This window comes from Talpa occidentalis, unplaced genomic scaffold (genome assembly GCF_014898055.3).
Source record: "Talpa occidentalis isolate TD23 unplaced genomic scaffold, MPIMG_talOcc4v2.1 talOcc4.17, whole genome shotgun sequence".
Lineage (NCBI taxonomy): Eukaryota > Metazoa > Chordata > Mammalia > Eulipotyphla > Talpidae > Talpa > Talpa occidentalis.
In genome coordinates this window covers 28274617-28294779 of record NW_023601754.1, presented here as the reverse complement: position 1 = coordinate 28294779, position 20163 = coordinate 28274617, and the positions used below count along the sequence as shown (strand labels likewise).

The 20163-nt window shown below is 55.3% G+C and overlaps 1 protein-coding gene across 2 annotated transcripts in view; it reads left to right on the top strand.

Annotated features, from left to right (window-relative positions):
- Positions 1-3044: 3044 nt before the first annotated feature.
- The window catches only part of CPNE2 (copine 2), a 42194-nt gene continuing 25075 nt past the window's right edge, over positions 3045-20163 (top strand). The window contains exons 1-4 of one of the 2 annotated variants that reach the window (XM_037516393.1): positions 3045-3246; positions 14732-14946; positions 17048-17227; positions 19081-19155. In XM_037516393.1, coding sequence (XP_037372290.1) covers positions 14767-14946; positions 17048-17227; positions 19081-19155 — 435 coding nt within the window. In that variant the 5' untranslated portion in view covers positions 3045-3246; positions 14732-14766. Of the gene's footprint in view, positions 3247-13390; positions 14947-17047; positions 17228-19080; positions 19156-20163 lie in introns of those variants that run through there. The other variant, XM_054697061.1, reaches the window with a different exon arrangement.

The following is a 20163-nucleotide window of genomic DNA, read 5'->3' as shown; positions in this document are numbered from 1 at the left end:
CCTGGGCTGGGGACATAACTGGCCTGTGAGTCTGTTTGTTCCTCAGAAAGCACCCCCAATCCCAACTGTGAAGGTGAGAGGGCTGTGTGCTCTTGGGGGACCTGTAGCTGCCCAGCCTCACCCCTGCATGACCAAGGCCAGGCCTGAGCGCCGAGGTCCCAGCCAGGACCTGACATGCCCTCCGGACAGAGGCCCTCAGAAAAGTCCTGCAGTTAAGATCCTCTCAGGGCTGGCCAAGGAAGTTCCCTGGACATTCTGGTGTTCCTCCCACCCTCCACTCACCCAGGCCACCTCCCCACCCCCACCCTTAGAGCTGAGTCCTCCCTCCCTCTCACCCTAGGAAGCCACACCCTGAAGCTGATCCCACACCTGCCCCAGCCAGGGCCTGTCTGCCCAGGAAGTCACCTTTGCCCAGAGGAGGCAAAAGGAGGTGACAGAAGAGGAGATATCACTGAAGAACAAAGGCTGGGGTCCCCAGGTTGAGACACCTAAGATGCCTTAATCTCCTGGTCTGGGTTCATGGTGCCTACGTCCACCCCCTACACATACTCCACTGCAGGGTTGAGGCTGATGGAGTTGTCTGGGACTGACTGGAGGGGTTGGAGAGGGGGGCTGGGTATCCTGAGCCTAGAAGGGATTCCTGCATTAGGGTGACTGTCACTGTGAAAACTAAAAGCAGCAATACCACCATGCCTGGTGTCTCGGCATGTCTGGCACCATGTAACCCACGTTAGGGTCTCATTGACTTCCTGCAACCATCGTGATCTGTCCTAGACAACTGAATATCACTCCCCCACCCCCAAACACACATATGCTCCTGAGGCCAGTCAGGGCCTGGTACACAGGCAGAGCACCTTCGACCTGTCTTTAATTGACAAGCAACCCTGCCTGTTCTGATCAGTGTGACCAGACAGCCCGGACTCATGGAATATACACGCAGATGGCAAGTGTAACACACACATACCCCAGCATCCACCTGTTTAAGGCAATTCAGGCCTCCAGATTGTGCACAGAGAAATGTCTACCAGGACAAGGAAAGACTTGTTTCCACAAGTCTTACACTTCCAAGTGTAGCATCAACCCACAATGGAACTTGACCTTCAACCAACCTCTGATCCCTGACTTTTTAAAAGATCGGTTTATGGAGATGCAATTCACATTCTAGAGCATTCACCTCTTCCAAATACACAAATCAATGGTTTTGAGTATATCTATAGCTGTGTAACCATTACTATGATCTAATTTTAGAATTTTCATCATTCCCAAAGAAACCCCTACCAGTAGCTGTCATGCCCCAGGCTCCCTCCAAGCCTAGGCAACCACTAATCTACTTTTTGTCTCCATGGGTTTGTGCAGATATTTCCTATAGATGGACTCACGTGCTATGTGATCTTTGTGACTGGCTTCTTTGACTTAGTATGTTTGCAAAACTCACCCAGCATCATACCTTTCAATGGCTGAATAATATTCCACTGGACGGATAGACAACATCTAGTTCATCCACTCATCAGCTCATGGACATTTGGGTTGTTTCCTCCTTTTGGCTCTACTGAATCAAACGCACTGAACTTTCATGTACAAGTTTTTATGTGGTCATATGTCTTCATTTATGTGACCTGGGGCCTTTGTACTCTGTCCCCTTGGCCAGGCATCCAGTATCATCCCCCCTGCAGACCCAACGAGCTCTTCCTCAGGTCTCCTAGAGGGAAACTTACTGAACCCTACAACTGGGTTGGGTCTTCTGTGTGACCTGCCTCCAACCTTTCTATATTTCATGCAGTGCTGTGATTGCCTGGCACCCTAGAGGTGAACAGCTTGAGGGAAGGGACCTGCTTGGGTTCACCTGTCCATTCCAGTGCCTGACTCTCCTACCAGCAAGGAGCTGGAGAGAGAGGAGAGAGATTCTGGGGGTCAGAGCAATCAGGAATGGCTTCCTGGAGGAAGACCTACAGATTGGCTTGCCTGGCAGCTGGGCTGAGGGCTTTGAGGATTGGGGCAAACAAAAAGATAAGGAGAGCTTGGAAAAAGGAAGGCTGGATGAGGGACAGACTGGCAGAGAACAAAGCTCAGAGCCCTTGGGTGTTTTAGTGGCTCCCTTCTAAGGCTGCAAAGTGCCTGTGACTCAGACTTAGAGGGAGGCTCTCAGCTGTAGTGTGAGTCTCTCAGTTAACCCTCACCCGCCTGGAATGGAAAACCCACAACCTAAGGGCTAGGCAGTCATGTTCAGTTGCCCAGTCCTTGAGCCAGAGGTGAAAGGGCATGGGATGATGTGGCCTTGAGATCCCTGGGACAGCTCCATTCCCCACATTCTTGTTAAATGAGGACACATAAACACCATTAAGTGGCCTGCTGTGGCCTGAGCACCCCACAAAAGATGCATTTCTTAAGAAGGGTTGCCTCTTCTGGGGAAATGAGGCCTTCGCAAAAGGGACAAGGGGTTCCAGCGCCTGGGCCTCAGGGAGCCCCTAATTGTCCCAGGCACTGACTGAGCTGTCTTTATCTCAGCGTCTGTCAGAGGACGTGCCATCTTCCTAGTCTCTGGCGGCTAGAAAAGGCGGAGGTATTTCACTGTTGGGGAGGGCGCGGGGCGGGAGGGGGCAGATCACACACGCGTCCCGGTCCTGCCCAGTACCGCCCAGAACCCAGCCCTGGGGTGTATCAGCCCTCAGGGGCGATGCCTCGGGCGGCCACCTAGGACCCCGCGGGCGGGTGCCCACTCCTAGGTTCCCGCGTCCGGGGCCCTGTGAACACAGCACCCGGAATTTGGAGGCGCCCAGGGCTCCCACGGAGCTGGCCTGTGGAGGGTGCGAACCCCCGGCGTCCGGGTCCGGCCCTCGCCTTCCAGCCGCGCACGTTCAGCCCCTCGGGCTGCGGCTGCGAACGCCGGGACCCCGCGGAGCCGAGGCCGGGCGCGCCGGGCGCGGGCAGCAGCGAGCGGGACAGCGCCCTCGCTCCGCCCGTGGAGCGCGCTCGCCCCTCCAGGAAGCGCCCGCCTCGCCTCCCCACGCCGCCCCCCTCGGCCGGGGGAGGAGCCCGAGCCGCCGCCGCCCGCCGGGCCGGGGAGGGAGACCGGACCCCGCGCGGCCGGGAGCGCACGCGAGCTGGCCATGGCCGCGCGGGCAGCGCCCTGAGCCCGTCCGGCGCCCGCGGGCGCGGCCGAGCAGGACGCCCGGGGATGCCCCGGCCGCGCGGCGCGCAGGCGGCGGCGGCCACGCGGTGAGGGCGGCGGCGCGCGCGGGACCCGCGGTGAGTGGGGCTCGGGCGGGCCGGGGCGCGCGGTGCGAGCGCTCAAGTTCGGCCTGCGGGCTCGGCTTCGGGGGTGGGGGGGCGGCTTGGAAGGAAGCCGGGGTGCGCCTCCCCGGGCTTCGGGGGCGGGGGGACGGCTTGGAAGGAAGCCGGGGTGCGCCTCCCCGGGCCGCGGGGTTGCGAGCCCCCGCCGCCCGCGCGCTCCCCACTCGGGCTCCGACCCGGCCGCGCGGGGGCGCTCCAGCTGCGCGCCGACTGAGGGGCCGGGCGGGGGGCGGCGTGAAAGCGCCGGCCCGGCCGCGCCCTCCCTCCGGGGTCCTGTTTGGGGGACCCCCCTTACTCCCCCGAGGAGCCTGGGGGCGTCCGGAAGTTGGAGTCCCTGCTGCTCTAGTCCCTGCTGCTCTAGTCCCTGCCGGAGCCGGCCCTTCTCCCGCCCCGTACCCCAACTCCCAGTCCCCAGTCCCCCGCCTTAGGAAACTGCTGGAGAGCCGGCTGCCAGCCCGGGAAGGGGAAGTGAAGAGAGAAGTGACGCTGGGCAGCTTCCCAGAAGTCGGAGTGTGTTTGCAAACTAGTTTTTTCGCAAAAGCTGTCTGGCACCTGTGTGGTTAAGGGGGGAGGGGCACGGATGGCCTTTCTTCTTTGCTGCTCCCCAGTTCTTCCACAGCACGGCCTCTCTGAAAACAGTGGTGTCTTATTCTCTTCTTCCAGCCAGATCCCCCAGCCTTCACCCACTCCCCCGCCCCAGTTCCACGGACCCTTCAAAGGGGACTGTGATTTGACCAAGCGCAGAGGTAGAACTGGAACCCAGGGCTCTGGTGGCCATTTGGGGGTTCATCTTATTGTCTGTGATTCCCCCAGTTCACTTATGGGTCCGGGTAGTGACAAGGGTGAAGGATTTGGAGAATTATCTGAGCCACCCTTTGTTTTGCCTGCTCTGAATTTTTCTGTCCAAGGGGCGGGGGCTGTCATCGAGAGGTGCGAGGCTTTCTTGCTCCTTGGAGTACCCACAGCTCCAGATACTCTGGGGTGAAGTCAGCCTGTAACCTCCCCTGCCTGCAGAGCCAGTGGCCAGCCTTGATGGGGACCTTTGGGAGGCAAGACTGGGGCCTGAACACCCACCAGTGCGGGCCTGACCCAGGCCCTCCTCCTTTGTAAGCCTCCCAGGCCTCATCTGTAAAATGGGCTAATTGCCCAGGGCCTCTGGGCCGGAGGCTGTGTGCAGACATAAAGGAGTGATTTTATTGCAGTCCCTCTGGCTCCTGGCCCAGTGTTAGGATTGCCCCCCGGACTGCGACATAACTGGCCAAACTGGGAGTGGTCACGCAGGCAGGTTTCTAGGTGGAAAGAACCCGGGGTTAAGAATGTGGACATTTGGGCTCCTGGCACCCTCTGCCACTTCGAGCCTGCATGCCTTGCCACCCCTTGGCCCAAGGAGGGATTTTTCCATGTGTAAAATGAAGCGAACTATGCTGATTGTGTCATAGCTTACATAGTTTACAGGGCAAGCTGCTGAGGGACAGGGATCAGGGAAGGCGGTCTGCGCAGTGGGGTGCGCTTTGTGAATGGCAAGATGGTGTCTCGGGGGGGTGTTTCAAGGGACCTCCCTCTCAGAGGCCATGAGAATGAAAACCTCAGGGACCTAAGAAGAGGGTCAGGGATCGAACTTGCAATTCTTACGTGTGTAATCATGAGAGGAAAACTCTGTATATCTTCATAGTCTTTCAGGGTGATTGTGTATTTCTTTAAAGGTAGTTGGAGGATGAATTCAGATGATGGGATTCCTGTATCAGCACTCAGTTCCCCATCCATCCGTGTCATTATTTATGGGAATATTAGTAAGTCTGATGTGGGTAACTACATTTAGGATTCCTTCTGGGATTTCCTCTGGCCAGCCTGTCCCTGCCTCTTCCACCTCAAAATTCAACTGTCAGCCTTCTGGAATGTTTTAGGGGCAGCTTCCTGAGTGGTAAAGTTGTACCACCTTCTCCCGTGGAGAGCACCAGGGGTCATGGTAGATGGGCCAGGTGTTCCATTCCCCCTGCTTTGGGCTGGTCTCACAGGGCTGTGAGGAGTGACAGAAAACAGGAGAACGTTCTCTAAGAATTCCCTCACTCTGGTCAGAGCCAGGAGCATGGCTGCCAGGGGAGGTCCCCTGCTGAGAAGCACCGGCCCCCAGGGGGTCTCATCTACAAGCCAGAGGTGTCCCTTCCTCTCTCCCTCCCTCCTCCTCTCCCCCTTACAAGGGCTCCTGGGTCCAGAGCAGTCACTTTAGGAACCAGCCCGCTCCCCTTTGGAAAATATGACCTCAGAAAGAGGGCAGAAATCCCCCCTTCCTGCCTGGCCCCCTGCAGGACACAGAGTGGGCTCCTTGGGAGCCAGGAGACGGGGTCACCTGAGATGATGCAGACAGCAGCTGGAGACGGCAGCAATCAGGCTGATCCCCACTGTCCAGAGGGGTAGGGAGTCCTAAGGGGAATCATGGCTTCCTGAGGTACTGAGGACTGAGTTGGGGTCCCAGGCACCTCTTGGCTCCCCGCCCACTGTCCTCTGTCCTCCTTGGGCTCCCTAGCCTCTGCTCCACGGCGGCATCAAGTGGACTGTGCTGTTCTGTGTCCACTAGCGCTGTCCACGTCTTCTTCCTCCAGGGTCTGAGAAGAGAAGAATTAACCACTAATCGCTCATTCACGATCACATCACCTTGCTCAATTTTTCTCTCTCTCTGCTGCCATCTTATTGATTCATTTGTATATAGGTTTATTATCTACTCCCTTCCCAGAGACTCTCAGCGCCAGTGGTGAGGGCCGTGTCCATCTCGCTCCGGCTCTTGCCCCACACTTAGGTAGTGCCCAGGAGTGCGAGATGAGTGACTGAGCCACCCCTCCCTGAGGCCTCCTTGAGTGGTCTGTGATGATGGGAGATGGGCTTACCTTTGTGGGTCTCTGGGCGGACCCCTGTCTCACACTGCTGGGCTCTGGGGGATGGTCATAGGCCATGGACCCATCCAGGAAGGAGGGACCCGTGTGGGCCTGGGGTAGGGCAAGCTGGTGTCTGGGAGAGGGTGCTGTTGGCTTCGTGCTGAAGGACCAGGGCTGCGAGAGGCAGAGCGCGTGGCTGGTCATTGCCTGGCCACCCAAAAGGCTGTCCTGTGCTGCGGAGAGTCATCCAGTCCCGATGTGACCTGAATCGAGTCTCCTAACCCCTCTGATCTCAGTGTCTTCATGTAGGAAACGGGGATCCGTTTGCTTTCTTCATGGGGTCCTTAAAGCAGAAAGGGCTCGTAAGCGGTCTGTGCACAGAGGTTGTGGTTCCTTCTCAGGAAGTGCTTCCTTAATGTGCAACCATCTGACACTCAGCAGATGTTTGACTGACTCCTCTGGGCCGGGGACTATTCTGAAGTTGGGGTGCAGCTATGGAGCTCCAAGTACAGTAGGGGAACAGAGAAGCAAGCAAATGACAAAGATGCAGGAAAGCCTCAGATAGAGGAAAAAGCCATACAGAGAATAAAGCAGGGTGAAGAGATTGGAGAGTGGGGGCCATGCAGCAAGGACCAGGGAGGCCTCCAGGGGAGGAGGCGATGACCTTGGAGCTGAGACACTGATCTGCAGTCTCTGGTCTCTCATTTGTGCCAGCCATACCCGGTGCCACTCTCTATCTCCTGCAGTGGCTGGAGCTGGGGGCATCTGATCTGCCCACCACGCGCCTCTCAGGGACACAGAAAGAGCATGCTCAGCTTCCAGAAGATGACGCTGCTGCTCAACCCCTCCCTCCAGTTAGGCCACAACAAGCTTTCTGAGTCATTCCCCGTGCCCCCCTCCAACCCTCCAGCGGTGCCCTGTGCTGGGAAAGCACAGTGGCTCAGGGAGCTGCCTGGTTTCAAACTCTGGTTTGCTCTGACTTGCTGAGTGACTCCGGGCCGTGTAGCAGTCTCAGTGGCTGCCATAACGCTCTGGGTGGCTTCCAACAACAGAAGTGTGTTCTCTCTCTGTTCTGGAGGCTAAAAGCTCAAACGTAAGGTGTTGGCAGGGCCGTGCCCTCTCTGTGGTTTTAGGGGAGGGTGCTTCCTTGCCTTTTCCGCTTCCCAGCACCTGCAGGCATTCCTTGGCTTGTGGCATGGCCACCGTCTCCACAGCCGCCTGTGGCTGAGCTCCCTGCCCTCCCTCAACCGGTCCTAAGGCTGCCAGTCACACTGGGTCAGCAGTGGCACTCCCCTACTCCTGTATGACCTCATCTTAACGAATTACATCTGCAAATGCCCCACTTCCAAACAAGATCATCTTCTGAGATACTAGGATTAGGACTTCAACATTTCTTTTGTGCGGGTCACAATTCCCCTTCTAATAGACAGGTTACAGAACCTCTCTTTGCCTCAGCTCCCTGATCTATAAGATGGGGTGATGATAATAGGGCCCTCTCCTGACGCTGCTGCTCAACCCCTCCCTCCAATTAAGCCACAACAAGCTTTCTGAGTCATGCCCTGGTGCCCCCCCAACCCCCCTGCAAGGGTTCTCTGTGCTGGGAAAGATTGTGGGGAGGCCTAAATGGAATGATGCAAACCCCTGGGCAGGATTGGGCACACAGGAAGCAGTCAGGGCTGTTATTTCCAGCTCAGGGAGGACTTCCTGGCGCTGAGGCCAGGAGCTAAGAGCAGAGCGTGATATCCTTGGCCAGAAGGACCAACCCAGTGGGACTTGATCCCCTGGGTTGTGGGCATCTTGTTTGGGCGCTAAGGCCCAGAGAGGCCTCTCCCCACTCTCTGGATGAGAAGGCATAGGAGGGGTGTCTCTCCAATGAGGCAGGGCATGTGAAATCCATCTGGGCAAGGGACCATTAGCAAAGGGGAGAACCCCCTCTGCAGAGGGACTTGAGAGAGGGTGTCCAGTCACCATAGGAACCCATGAGGGATTCAGGCCCTGGATGAGCCAGGTGACTTTTTTGGGCTCTATCAGCCGGAGATTCTGGGTGGGATTCTGGAAGCCCAGAGCAGCTTAGGAAAGGTTAAGGAGCATATACAGACTCCCCAAGGCTGGAAGGAGCCCCAGCCCTTGAGAGGCAGGGAAAGTGAGGCGAAGGAACTTGTAAAGTCAATGCAGAGTGGGAGCCCATCCCTATTCTTCCCATGGTAGCCTTTCTGCAGGGGGGAGGGGCATGGACACCTCAGGGTAGGGTCCAATGACTGCACCCCAGTCTCTTAGGTTACCCTACAGCCACCTTGGAATGCAGCCAGGCTGGAAAGACTTTGGTCTTTTCCATGGTCACTATCACCATGCCCACCACAACCTGTTAGCTTGGTCCACCCTTGGAGCCTGGCCATACCCACTCTGAGGTCCCCAAGTACTTTCTACATCCTGGGAGATGAGAGGGCTGAGCATCACCCACTGTGCAGGTGAAGAAGCCTGGAGGAGAGGAGGTGGCAGTCAGGGGACTAACCCAGTGCTCGCACTTCCAGAGGGGGCTGAGTGGAGCACTCTCTGCTGTTGGGCCAACCCCTGGATGGTAGCCTGAGGAGACCACAGGCCAAGCCCTCTGAGCAAGCCAAGCCCAGCTACACCAGGGTCTGGGGATCCCAAGGAGGGCCCTTCGTAAGGGACAGAGCCTGGTGATTAGTGGGGCTGCAGAGACTACCCTCCCTCCCAGTGTGGTCTGGGAGAAGAAGCCAGGGGCCTCGAGGGCATCAGGACCGACCCCTGCGCAGCCTCCTGGCTGCTGACCGCATCTATATTTATCCCCATAATGGCCCTGCTGCCTGTCGGGAGTGCGCTGTCTTCGGAGCACAGCAGCCGGTGCCTTAACTAATGTGCTGAAGTGATTTGTGTTGAGAGCCCCCTACCTTGACTGGTGCGCCAGCCTCCTCTCTGGGGCCAGCATGCCGCCTGGCAGGAGCCAGTGCAGCCATAGGCTTGCAGGGAGGGCCCCTGGGAGCACGAGCAGCCCTGTGCCGAGAGAACCAGGGCGAAGACATGTGGGGCGGTGGCCGGCTTGTGCCTGGAAGATCAACTTTAAAGTCTTTCTGCTCAGGTACCAAGAACTTGTGACCCCAAAAACCCAGAGCCCTCAAATTCTGGAATTCCATGAATCTAGTCACAGGCTTCTAGAATCCCAAGATGCTTCTGTTCCTTTTCCCTTCATCTTGTCACCTTCCTCCCTTCCAGGAACATATATCACACTCCCAACCTGTGCCTCTGTGCTGGCAACATCAGAAATGAGAGTAGGTGCTGGTCCCGTCTTTAAGCTCAAGTGAGGATGACATTTCCTAAAAGCTGGTGGGCACAGAGTGGTCACCTAAAAGTCAGTTCCCATCAAGGCCTGGGCACTCAGGAGGGACTCTGCAGAGAGTCTCTGCACTGATGTGTTGTTAACATTATTACCAGCATTTAACATCCAAAACAGTAGCAGTCACCTCCTGGTCCAGCTCAGTGGCTGTTCACAAACTGTCGACATCAGTGTCTGCAGCACACAGACCTTCAAGGAAGGGACATGTGACCATCACAAAGCCCCCTGATGCCCCATTCCCAGCACTAGCACCTGCCCAACAGCACTAGACCCCCAACAGCATAAATTTATTTGTCTGTGTTTAGCTTCATCGCAACGAAATCACACAGAACAGCGACCTCCTGCCTTTGGGCCTCCACTGCCCAGCGTTTTCGAGACACATCCTATTGGTGCCCTAGCCCTGCCTTCGTGCTCATGGCAGTGTAGTCCATCATGGGGGCTTCACCATTTATTATCCCTTCTCTTGAGGATAGACATGGGACGGTTCCACCTGGGGCTATCACAAGTTTATGAGTAGCACTGCTGTGAGTGTCCCAGATGTGGCTTTGGTTGAACATACGTGCATGTTTCCATTGTCGCTGGGTCCTCATGGGAGATGCATTTATTTAGCTTCTGTGGACACTGTCAACCAGTTCTCCAAAGTAGCTGTGCCAGTTTACACTCCCACTATCAACGTGTGAGAGTTCAGTTGTTCCCCATCCTTGCCAACTCTTAGTGTTGTCCATCATTTTTATTTTGGGCATGGGGGAGGGTTTGTGGGGGTGCATCGTGACAGTTACTGCATTTGGTTTTACTGAGCTGAGTTTAAAGAATGAAAGCAACACGAAGAAGAGGGAATAGCATTCCAGGCAGATGGAACAGCATGTGCAAAATTATGGAAGCATGAGAACGTATGACTGGAACTCTGTATGGTGGACAGCAGAGCTGGAGCCAGAGTGTGGAGGCTGTATCAGGGAGTAGGGTGTTGGCCTGAGAATGGCATGGAGCTCCTGAGAAGCTTTTATCTCATTTGGAGCCAGCACCTACTGTGTATCAGGCATTTTGTAGTTTCTGTTTGATGGACAAGAAAGCTACCGTGAGGGCCTCCTTGGTGGTGCAAGGGGTTAAGTCTCAGCACTATGAAGCAATCCATAGCCACTGCAGCAGCAGCATGAGTTTGATCCCTGTCTTGGGGACCTCTCCTGTCTTGCTTGATGCTCCCCTCAGCAGCGTATTTCAGTAGATCTGCCTGTTCTGCTCCCCACTCTGTCTCTGGTGAATCGTCTCACCCTCCACACCTCTGACCCACACCCCAGCTCTTGTATGCATAAATAAATAAATCTTCAAAAAAAAAAAAAAAAAGAAAGAAACTACCCCGAGACTGAGAAAGACTAAATGACAAGCCCAGAGTCACATTGGCAGAGCCTCTGGAAGGCAAATCCTTGCAAACCTCAGTTTGTGTATGTAAAGAATGGAGGCAGTGATAACACGTCACTCAAGTATATCGTGAAGTTCCAGAAGTTAAAGTCCACAATGCCCTGGGCACAGGGTCTGGGGCAGCCTTTATGATTGCTCTCATTTTATTGTTTCTCCATCAGCACGGCCACCCTACCTTCGCCCTTCTCTTCCAGTTGACAGGGCTGGGGGGTCTCTCCTAGTTCCTGTAATGAGAGGATTAACCCAGAACTCCAGCTCCAGCATCCTGTTTTCCTCCCCCATGGCGTGTCTCCCAGGAGCTCAAAGAGCCCAGAGAGAGAAGTTGTAGAAAGGGGACTGAACCCAGAATCTGGACTCCCTAGGGTGGCATGGGGGCAGGTGGAGCTGTGTTGGATGGTTGATTTTATGTGTTCACTTGGCTGACTCTGGTGACCTGTTTGATTAACACCAGTCTGATGTTGCTGTGTATGTATCTTTTAGATATGATTAGTCAATAGACTTTTATTAAAGCAGATTATCCTCCATTATGTGGGCGGCCCTCATCTAACCAATTGACGGCCTTACAAGCAAAGACTAAGGTTTCTCCAAGGAGAAACCCTTCAACTTCAAGAGAAGAAGCCTGTTTAGTTGCCAGCCAGCCAGGCTGCGCTCCCTGCAGGCTCAAGACTGAAGGGTGACGTGTCTTAAGAGTGATGGGGGGCTGAGGAGGGGACAGAGAACCCTGAGGGGCTGGAGCCTCTGTGTCTTATTTATTGCTGTAGCTCAGGGTGCTTGAGACATGTTTGCTGAATGAGCGGATGAATGAGTGGCAGTTCCCAAGCCCTGACTTCTCTTCGCCTCAGTTACTTCATCTGTAACATGGACTGCTCATTTTATAGCCCCACCTTCCGTCCCCTTCCTGGGGGATCTGTGGGGGTCCATCTGGACCAGGAGGCAGAACCGTCTGTGATCAAGCTCTGGCTGCCCGTTCCCCCTCTCCAGCCTGAAACCTCAAATTACCTGTGGGGAGGGTGCCTGCCAGGGAGCATTTCCATCTTGCCCAGATGCGCATGGCAGGCCCATCCCTCCTCTAATGACACCTTGCCCGCCTGCCCTCTTGCTGGAGTAGGAGGGGAGGGGGCCGGTGCAGTGCAAGCTGTGGTTACTTTTTCCGTTGCGTCAGGCCTCAGGGTCCTGCCCTCTGCCGGGCTGGCACAAGGGGCCCACTCTGACCCCCGGCTGTCCCAACTCCAGAATCATGTGCTCCCCATTTCGGGCATCTAGAAGCTTCCAGCCAGAGGGTGAGTTGGGGCTGGGGGGGCCTGACCCTACCCGGGAGAGAAGTGTCCCTTCCCCACCCACCATCACTCACTCTAGCCAGGGCCTTCCAGCTGGTCCAGGCAGGGTTGCAGTGGGCTTCGAGGAGCCATACCCTTGCGAGTGACCTGGCCCTCCTGGCCATACCCTCAGCCAGGCCGGAGCCAGAGAGCAGTGGGCGGGAGGCTGGTGCGGTAACCGAGGCAACTCCTGCTGGTGGCTTGGACGGGGGGGAGGGCAGGGAGTGGGGAGCAGTAGCCACAGTGTGTTCACATGGGTGCCAGCCTTTGCCTTTGCTAGTCTGGCAGATGCGTGTGCGTGTGCACGTGACCATGCACATGTGTACGTGCATGAGGAAGTGTAGGGGCCTGCGTGTGTGTACCTGGCACCTCTCAGTGAACACAGCTGTGTCTGACTTGGCAGGGGGTGGGATTTGACTCAGGTGACATCCAGCGTGTCATGAAGGGAGGCAGTGAGGTGGGTGAGCTGGAAGCCACGCCATCAGTAAGGGTAAGAGATGCAGGGGTGTGGACAGGGTGACCCCAGAGGACCTGGTGACCTCAGAGGACCTGGGACCCGTCCTTGGTACTTGTTACAATCACACTAGAGTCCCTGGCTCTCCCAGTCTGGGCCCTCTTAGTCTCAGGCTCCCTTTGGTCTGAGATCCCTTTGGTCTAGATCCCACGTGCCAACATGCCCAGCAGTCACCCCTGGCAAGAAGGCCCTGGGAGTCTAGAGACCCCGCTCACACCTTACTTCTTCCATTTCCCAGCCTTGTGACCTCAGGCAGGTGACTTCAGCGCTCTAGGCCTCAGTTTCCTCACCTGTAAATTGGGGATGACTACCCTAACTCCGGGGGGTGTAAACATTAACAGGTGTTCTCTCAGCCACAGGACAAGGTGTCCATTTTGGACATATCTACCCTCACCCTCCTGGCTGGGTCGAGGGTGTGCTCACCCATCCCCACTTGGCCTGGCCACCCAGCCACACACAGTGAGAGTGAATGCAGCTCCTCGAAGGGAAACTAATTCTTACAGACAGGAATAATCCTGCAGGCAAATTGCAGTGCTGTCCTGCCGCTCTGGGAGGGTGTGATTAAAATGAGATTCTAGGGGCAGCCGCTGGGAGGGAGGGGGCTGAGGACTGGCTTGGTCACTGTCCAGATGATCTCCCTGCCAGGCATGCTGGGGGGGACATTATGTCCAGAAGGGAGGGAGGACCAGCCCCACACTCCTCCTGCAGACCCAGGCCTCTGGCCTCCCAGTGAAAAGTTGATGCTCAGGATGCGTGCTGTGGCCGGGGTCGGAGGGCGGGGGAGCAGGCCCAGCATGCCCACTGTCCCTGGGCCCTTCCTGCGTGGATGAGAGCAGCCTCCTCCATGGCCTCCCTGCTGCCTCTCTTTAGCCTGACAACCCCTTCTCCCCATGGGGGCTGGAGTAAGCTTTTAAAACATAAATCAGATTATGCCACCTATCTACTTAAAACCCTCCAAGACTTCCATCACTCTTAGAATTAAAAAAAAAAACAAACCTCTGTCAGAAACTCCAGTGCCCAGGGGACCTGGCTGCCCTCCCCACATTCTCAGCCAGGCAGGACCTTGGGGTCTCTGAGTTCTGAACTTGGACAATCTCCTACTGCAGATCCCCAGCCCTGGCACGGTTCTCGGGACCCAGAGCTCCCCTTTGCCCCTGGAGATGAGTTTCTTCACACTTGCTCCAAATAAATGCCTTGAGTAGGAGGAAAAACACAACTGCTGGGAGTAAGCAAATGCCAGTAATTAGCCTTGACAGTGTATGGCCCGGTGCTTGGAATCTTGAGCAGTCGTGTACAAGTGGAGTGGCAAATTCTACATTGAGGATGAGGACCAACTCAGGCAGGATCTGAGCAGTGTGGGGGTTGTCTGATCATTGATTTATACACTCATCCTTTTTTTTTTTTTAATTCAACAAATATGTATTGAGTGTCTCCTGTGTACCAGTCACAGTGCTGAGGATGGGGATGCAGGATGAACAAGATAGACAGTAAATAAAATCAAGTTTTGGTAACGTCACCAGAAGTGAGCCTCCTAGCAGCCAAAGCAATGAAGAAAACCGGAGCAATGACCAGCTCCATCCTACCTACAAGATGCCTAATTGCTCAGGAGAAGGCAAGGTTTTCCTGGCAAAGCAGAAGTCTGGGATGCCCGTGCCCACTGTGACTTGTTGCTGGTATGACAGGGGCAGCATGAGTGCATCTCACAGGTAAAGATACACAAACGCTGAGAATAATGTCAAAGACAAACTAAACACATCAAACTAAACACAACTGCCAGACACTTGTTTTTCCTGCATTTCCTGTGTTTGCCTGGCCCAAGTCTTTTGCCCAGGTTATTCTCCCCTCCCCCTACAAAAATACAATTTTCCTTCCATCTCTCTACCTACCTCCTATCTTGAAGTGGTAACACCTCCCTGGGGTGGAACAGCATGTATCTGTCCATTCTCTGACCCCTCTCTTGTCCCCCTAGACTGCCAGGAGTTGCTGCCACCGCTGCCGACCCCCATGGCCTACATACCGGGTGGGGGCGCCCCAGCAGCAGGGGCCACCCCCATGGGCTCCCAGTATTGCGTGTGCAAGGTGGAACTGTCTGTGAGTGGTCAGAACCTACTGGACCGGGACGTCACCTCCAAATCTGATCCCTTCTGTGTCCTCTTTACAGAGAATGATGGCAGGTGGATCGAGGTGAGGCCCCCCAATGTGCAATGGGTGGGGTGGCTAGGTTGTGGGGGAGGGGCCCTCACTGGATCCCTGGGCTTCCAGGTCAGGTCCTTGGAGGTAGCTGGAGTGTAGGCCCAGCATTACTTAGAAAATTGCTGCTCTTAAAATTAAATTGTATTTAAAATATTGCTTAATGTCATATTTCTGTTTATTATTATAACTATAGTAGTTTTCTATTTGAAATATAGATGTATATTTATTTTGTGCCAGAATATTGTATTTTATTTTTTATTATATTTAAACGACAGTATTTCAGATTATAATATACAACATATATAGATATGGATATAGATATATATAGCTAAAACCTTAGAGTTTTACAAAATGCTTGCTTTCACCTTTTAAGTAAATTCCCCCACTTATTCCTAAAAGAACATGATCAGTGAGGAGCAGACAGAGAAATGGAGCACCCAGGCTTTGGGCACTGAGTCCCCGCTCTGTCACTCCCTGCTGTGTGACCTTGGGCAAGTGGCTGTCCCTCTCTGAGCCTGTCTCCTCATCTGTGAAATGAGGGTTTTTTACTTCCTGCCTATCTCAAGAGCCCCAGAGCTGTTAATGCTGGTGGTGCCACTGCCAAGAACTTTTGAACTGGAAGACTCTGCTCAGAGGACTCAAAAGAGAGGCAGCTTGAAGAGGAGTATTGAGCAATCCAAATCATTCAGACTTTCGGCTTTCAAAAATCGCCATGTTTCCCACTCCAAAAGGAGCCTATATTCTTGTCATATATTTAGAAAATCTAGATAGACCTAAAAAAGAAAATCAAAATGGTTGGGAACCTGCCTGTCGGGAAGAATCGCTGCTAACAGTTTGGTATCCAGTCTTCCAGATAGTTTGACACGCATGTACATCTTCCGAAATATGTGACTATTTTTCAGGTATTTAGCTGGGCCACAGTGGGCCTCCCACTGGCCAGTCTGTGGTTTACAGTGTCCACAGATCTTGGCTCCTCCTGCTGAGGAAGCCGTGCTGAGATTACCGACCCGTTTCACAGAAGGCAGGCGTTGGTCAGGCACCCAGTGTCCGGGTGCAGCCAGTAGGAGGTGGGCAGTGGGTCAGCCCCGGACTCCTGTCGGGAGTCCCAGGCCAGAGGCCGGCATGTCTGGAACCCACCAGTCCCCCCTTCTAGGTCTCCCTAGGGAGACCTCAAGGAAGGACATCCTGCCCCGCTGCCTCCCGCCCTCTCAGGGCACTCCCCCAGAATCCCCCTACCTCTTTCCCACCCAGGCCAGCCACCCTGGCTAAAAATATTCCCAGGCCAAGACCTCTTCCTCCCTTGCTGCTCCAGCCCTTGGAAATAAACTGGGTGGGAGGAAAAGTCAACAGAGCCCAGGCCCCAAAATAGACTGTCACCCAGACTCTGCGGTTGGGGCCTCAGAGTCAAGAGGCCAGGAGGCAGGCTCTGTCCCAGCCCCACCTCCGACCCACAGCACAAGCCCCGTCCTTCCCCAGGCCTGGAGTCCACAGTAGGTGGGGGGCTTGGCGGCACGGTTCCCGGCGTTGACACTGCAGGTCTCCATCAAGGTACAAGCACCTGCCCCCCAGGAGGGTGGGGAGCCCTGACCCCACCTCCCCCTAAATACCCCTCATTCTTTGTTTCTTCTTTCATCCTCCACGTAAAATGCAGTTTGAAAAAAGGCTTCTCCCAAAATAAAAAGGATAAAACCGTAAGCAGTCAAATTCCGTCTTTTTACGAAAGTGGAAACTGAACCCCAGTTGGAAAAAGGGACTTGACTTGTGTCACTTATATAGGCAGGAACAGGGCCTACACTCTTGCCCTGGCACTTGGATATAGCGCCAGGGCCAAAGGTTAAGAGTGTAGGTGCTAGAGTCAAGTCTGGGTCGGACTCTGAATTTCGGCCCTGCCACACCTGCTGTTCATCCCTGGGTCCGTCACTCAACCTCTCTGCTTCAGGGTCCTGATCTGTGAGCTGGAATAATGATTGCTCCAGCCGCCCAGGTAACTGGCCACGAGTGCCTAGGACAGAGAGGTGTTCATGGAGTCAGCAGCAGCCTGGGAAGAATAGAACCAGCCCCTGACTACCTCCCTTTTCCCTGACCCTGCCAGTACGACAGGACAGAAACTGCAGTCAACAACCTCAACCCCGCATTCTCCAAGAAGTTCATCCTCGACTATCACTTTGAGGAGGTGCAGAAGCTTAAGTTCGCCCTGTTCGACCAGGACAAGTCCAGCACGCAGCTGGAAGAGCATGATTTCCTGGGCCAGTTCTCCTGCAGCCTGGGCACGGTGAGTGGGGCCCCTCCAGGTGGGCAGTGGTAAGGTGGTCCCCCAGATGTTCCCCCAGCTCCCCAGGACTGGGCAGCCCCTTGGAGAGTCTGTCCTGTCGCCTGCTTTCCCTGATCCTGTTTTCCTGACTGACTCCCGAGGTGGCATCACAAACGTAGATTGCCTTGGGACCCAGCGGGCACAAAAAGGAAAAGCAGCCTGGTGGATTTGAGGTCAGGCTGAAGAAATCCCATCAGAAGACGTAGTGCCAGCCTCTGCTGCCACACAGGAATGGGGGCCCATGTGACCAGAGCTCCTGGTTATTAGAAGTAATAGGCTATGGTCTTGACTTCCTGGAGTAGGAGTCTCCAACCAGCAACCAAGACACCTGTCGTAGCCTCCCTTGTGGCCGGCACTGTGTGATCTTGAGCAACTTCCTTCCTCTGGGGCACACTTCCCACCAGCTCTGTTCTTATGGAGGTTGGGAGGGGCCAGGCTGGGAACCCCTATCACAAGTTCCAATCATCTTTTATGGCTTTGTACCCTTGTACAAAGTCTACCCCTTTCTGGGCCTCAGTTTCCCCATGTTTCACTTGGAGATAAGAATGACTGTTTTACTCAGCCTGAAGGTATGGTGAGGGAGTGTGACAGACAATGCTCTGAGGGGTCCTGGCAGAGGCTGAAAAGCCCTGGACTGTCCTGGAGAGGAAATTCAGTGACCAAAGCAAGGGACCAACAGGGCCGGCACCCTCCAGGGTAACTGAGGACAGGGCTCAAGGATGAGTGGGCCGGGAACCTACCGGACCTGCCACCAGCCAAGCCCAACCACCCCCAGCCTGGAGGCAGGGGCAGGGCAGGGCAGGAAGTGATGTGTTATGGGCCTGGGGAGGGCTGTGGTCGAGGCAGAACTGACCTAAGACCAATGACTAGCAACAAAGCCTCTGCCAAGCCACAGCCCCGCCCTTTTTTTTTTTTTTTAAGATTTGTTTATTTATACATACACCAGCTGAGGTGTAGGTCAGAGGTGCAGGAGGGTGAGAGGATTCATCAGAGACACAGTGGGGAGCAGAACAGGCAGATCTCTGAAATACGCTGTTGAGGGGAGCGCGGGCGAGACAGGAGAGGTCTGCTGCGCCATGTTGGTCACCTCCCTGGCCAGGAATCGAACTCATGCTGCTGCTGCAGTTGCTACGGATTGCTTCATAGTGTTGAGACTTAACCCCTGGCACCACCAGGGAGGCCCTTTTCCTGATCTCCTGGCTTCCACTATCACCCCCTAGGCTGAACCCTGCACACCAGAGGACAGAATGGGTGGATCTGGGGACACAGACAAGCACAGGGAATAAGAATTGGCTCCTATGGGCACACTGGGGTTTTCTCCAAGAAACTGTGAACCTGGTGACCCAGGAAGGGTGTGGGGAGGGTGTAGCAATGCCAGCCAGACGAAGGATGGCCCTCCATGTGCTCCCTCTTTCATTTCTATGCTGTGAGGAAGTGAGTATCTCCCCCATTCAGGCCATGAGAAATACATAGGAGTGTCAGGGTTTGACTCTCACCACCAGGGCTGCAGCCCCAGGAGGGAGAGGTCTGTGGATGCTTTCCGAGAGGCCATCAGGGGGCCCACCTTCCTATAGTTGTCCCCAGATGCAACAGTCCTTCCCTAGAGTCAGACTGCAGGCATTCCTTCAGCTGTGGAACCTCAGGCAAATGTCTTAACCTCTCTGTGCTCCTCAACAGCTCAGTAAGGTTAGTAATGGCTGCTGCCTGCCTCCCACAGCGACTCAGTGCAGGGCCCAGAGCTGTGAGTGTTGACTATGGAAGATTTTTCCTCCCTGCCACCTCCACTGAACACCCCTCTCCCCTCTCCCCACCAGATTGTCTCCAGCAAGAAGATCACTCGGCCTCTGCTGCTGATGAATGACAAGCCTGCTGGAAAGGGCTTGATTACGGTACCAGCCAGCTCCCTGCTCTCTGCACCCTCCTCTGGCTCTGCCCTCCCCCATCAATGGGCCGCTTCCCTGGCAGATAATCACCAGCTTTGTTTGGAGTAAAAAGGCCCAACTTACAACTTAGCAACAGGTCTCTTAGCAACGGGCTCCTGGCTCCACATATGATGCCTTGGGGGCTTCCAAGCCCGGGAGGGAGGAGGAGGGAGCTGCCAGAGGCTGCAGTGGAGCCTCCCCAGGCAGGAGTGCTCCTTGCTCCCACTCATCCCTGGAGGCACCCCCAGCACCCTCTCCCCACACTGGCCCCTGCCTGTCATCTCTTGAGGTGTTTCAGGAGCTCCTTGCCTATTGGAATTTTGCTTGTGGCTGCAGCGCAAGCAATTCCTGCCACGGGCAGTGAATATCGGGGTGCAAGGAGCTCCTTCCTGAGTCCACAGACTCCCAGAGACAGGGAAGTCCCACTGTATAGACGAGGCAATTGAAACCCAGAAGTGCCCTGGGTGATTTAGCTAGTGAGATTCTCCTCTGATTGTCCCCTGTCAGGCCTGTGTGATGCCCGGGGAACTGGAGCAAGGAGACTCATACCCTCCTTCATAGGATGTTCATATGATGTCCTGCTCCAGAGCCTCCCCTGGCTTCCCACTGCCTGTGGAGCCTGGCAGCCCCCTTCGTGGCCCGGGCTCCTGGTCAACTGAATTCTCAGCCAACCTCAGCCCTTATCCCCTGGAATATCCTGGAATGTCCCTCCAAGCCCCTCTTGCCTCTAGGAGTTCTGAATATCTGAGTGCCTTTATAGCTTAGCGCCCCCCACCTAGTGCCAACCCAGATGGACCCCTCCAGCACCGGCTGCCATTCCCTGGTGCCTCCCCGCTTCCACTCTAGGCCTCCAGCCCTCCTCTGTGAAGCGGGAGCAATGACAGGACCCACCCTACCGGTTGCTGAGCAGGTCTGAGCTGGAGGAGAGGAAGGGAGGATGGGCATCCAGTCTGGCCTCTGCCAGTCTGGCACTGC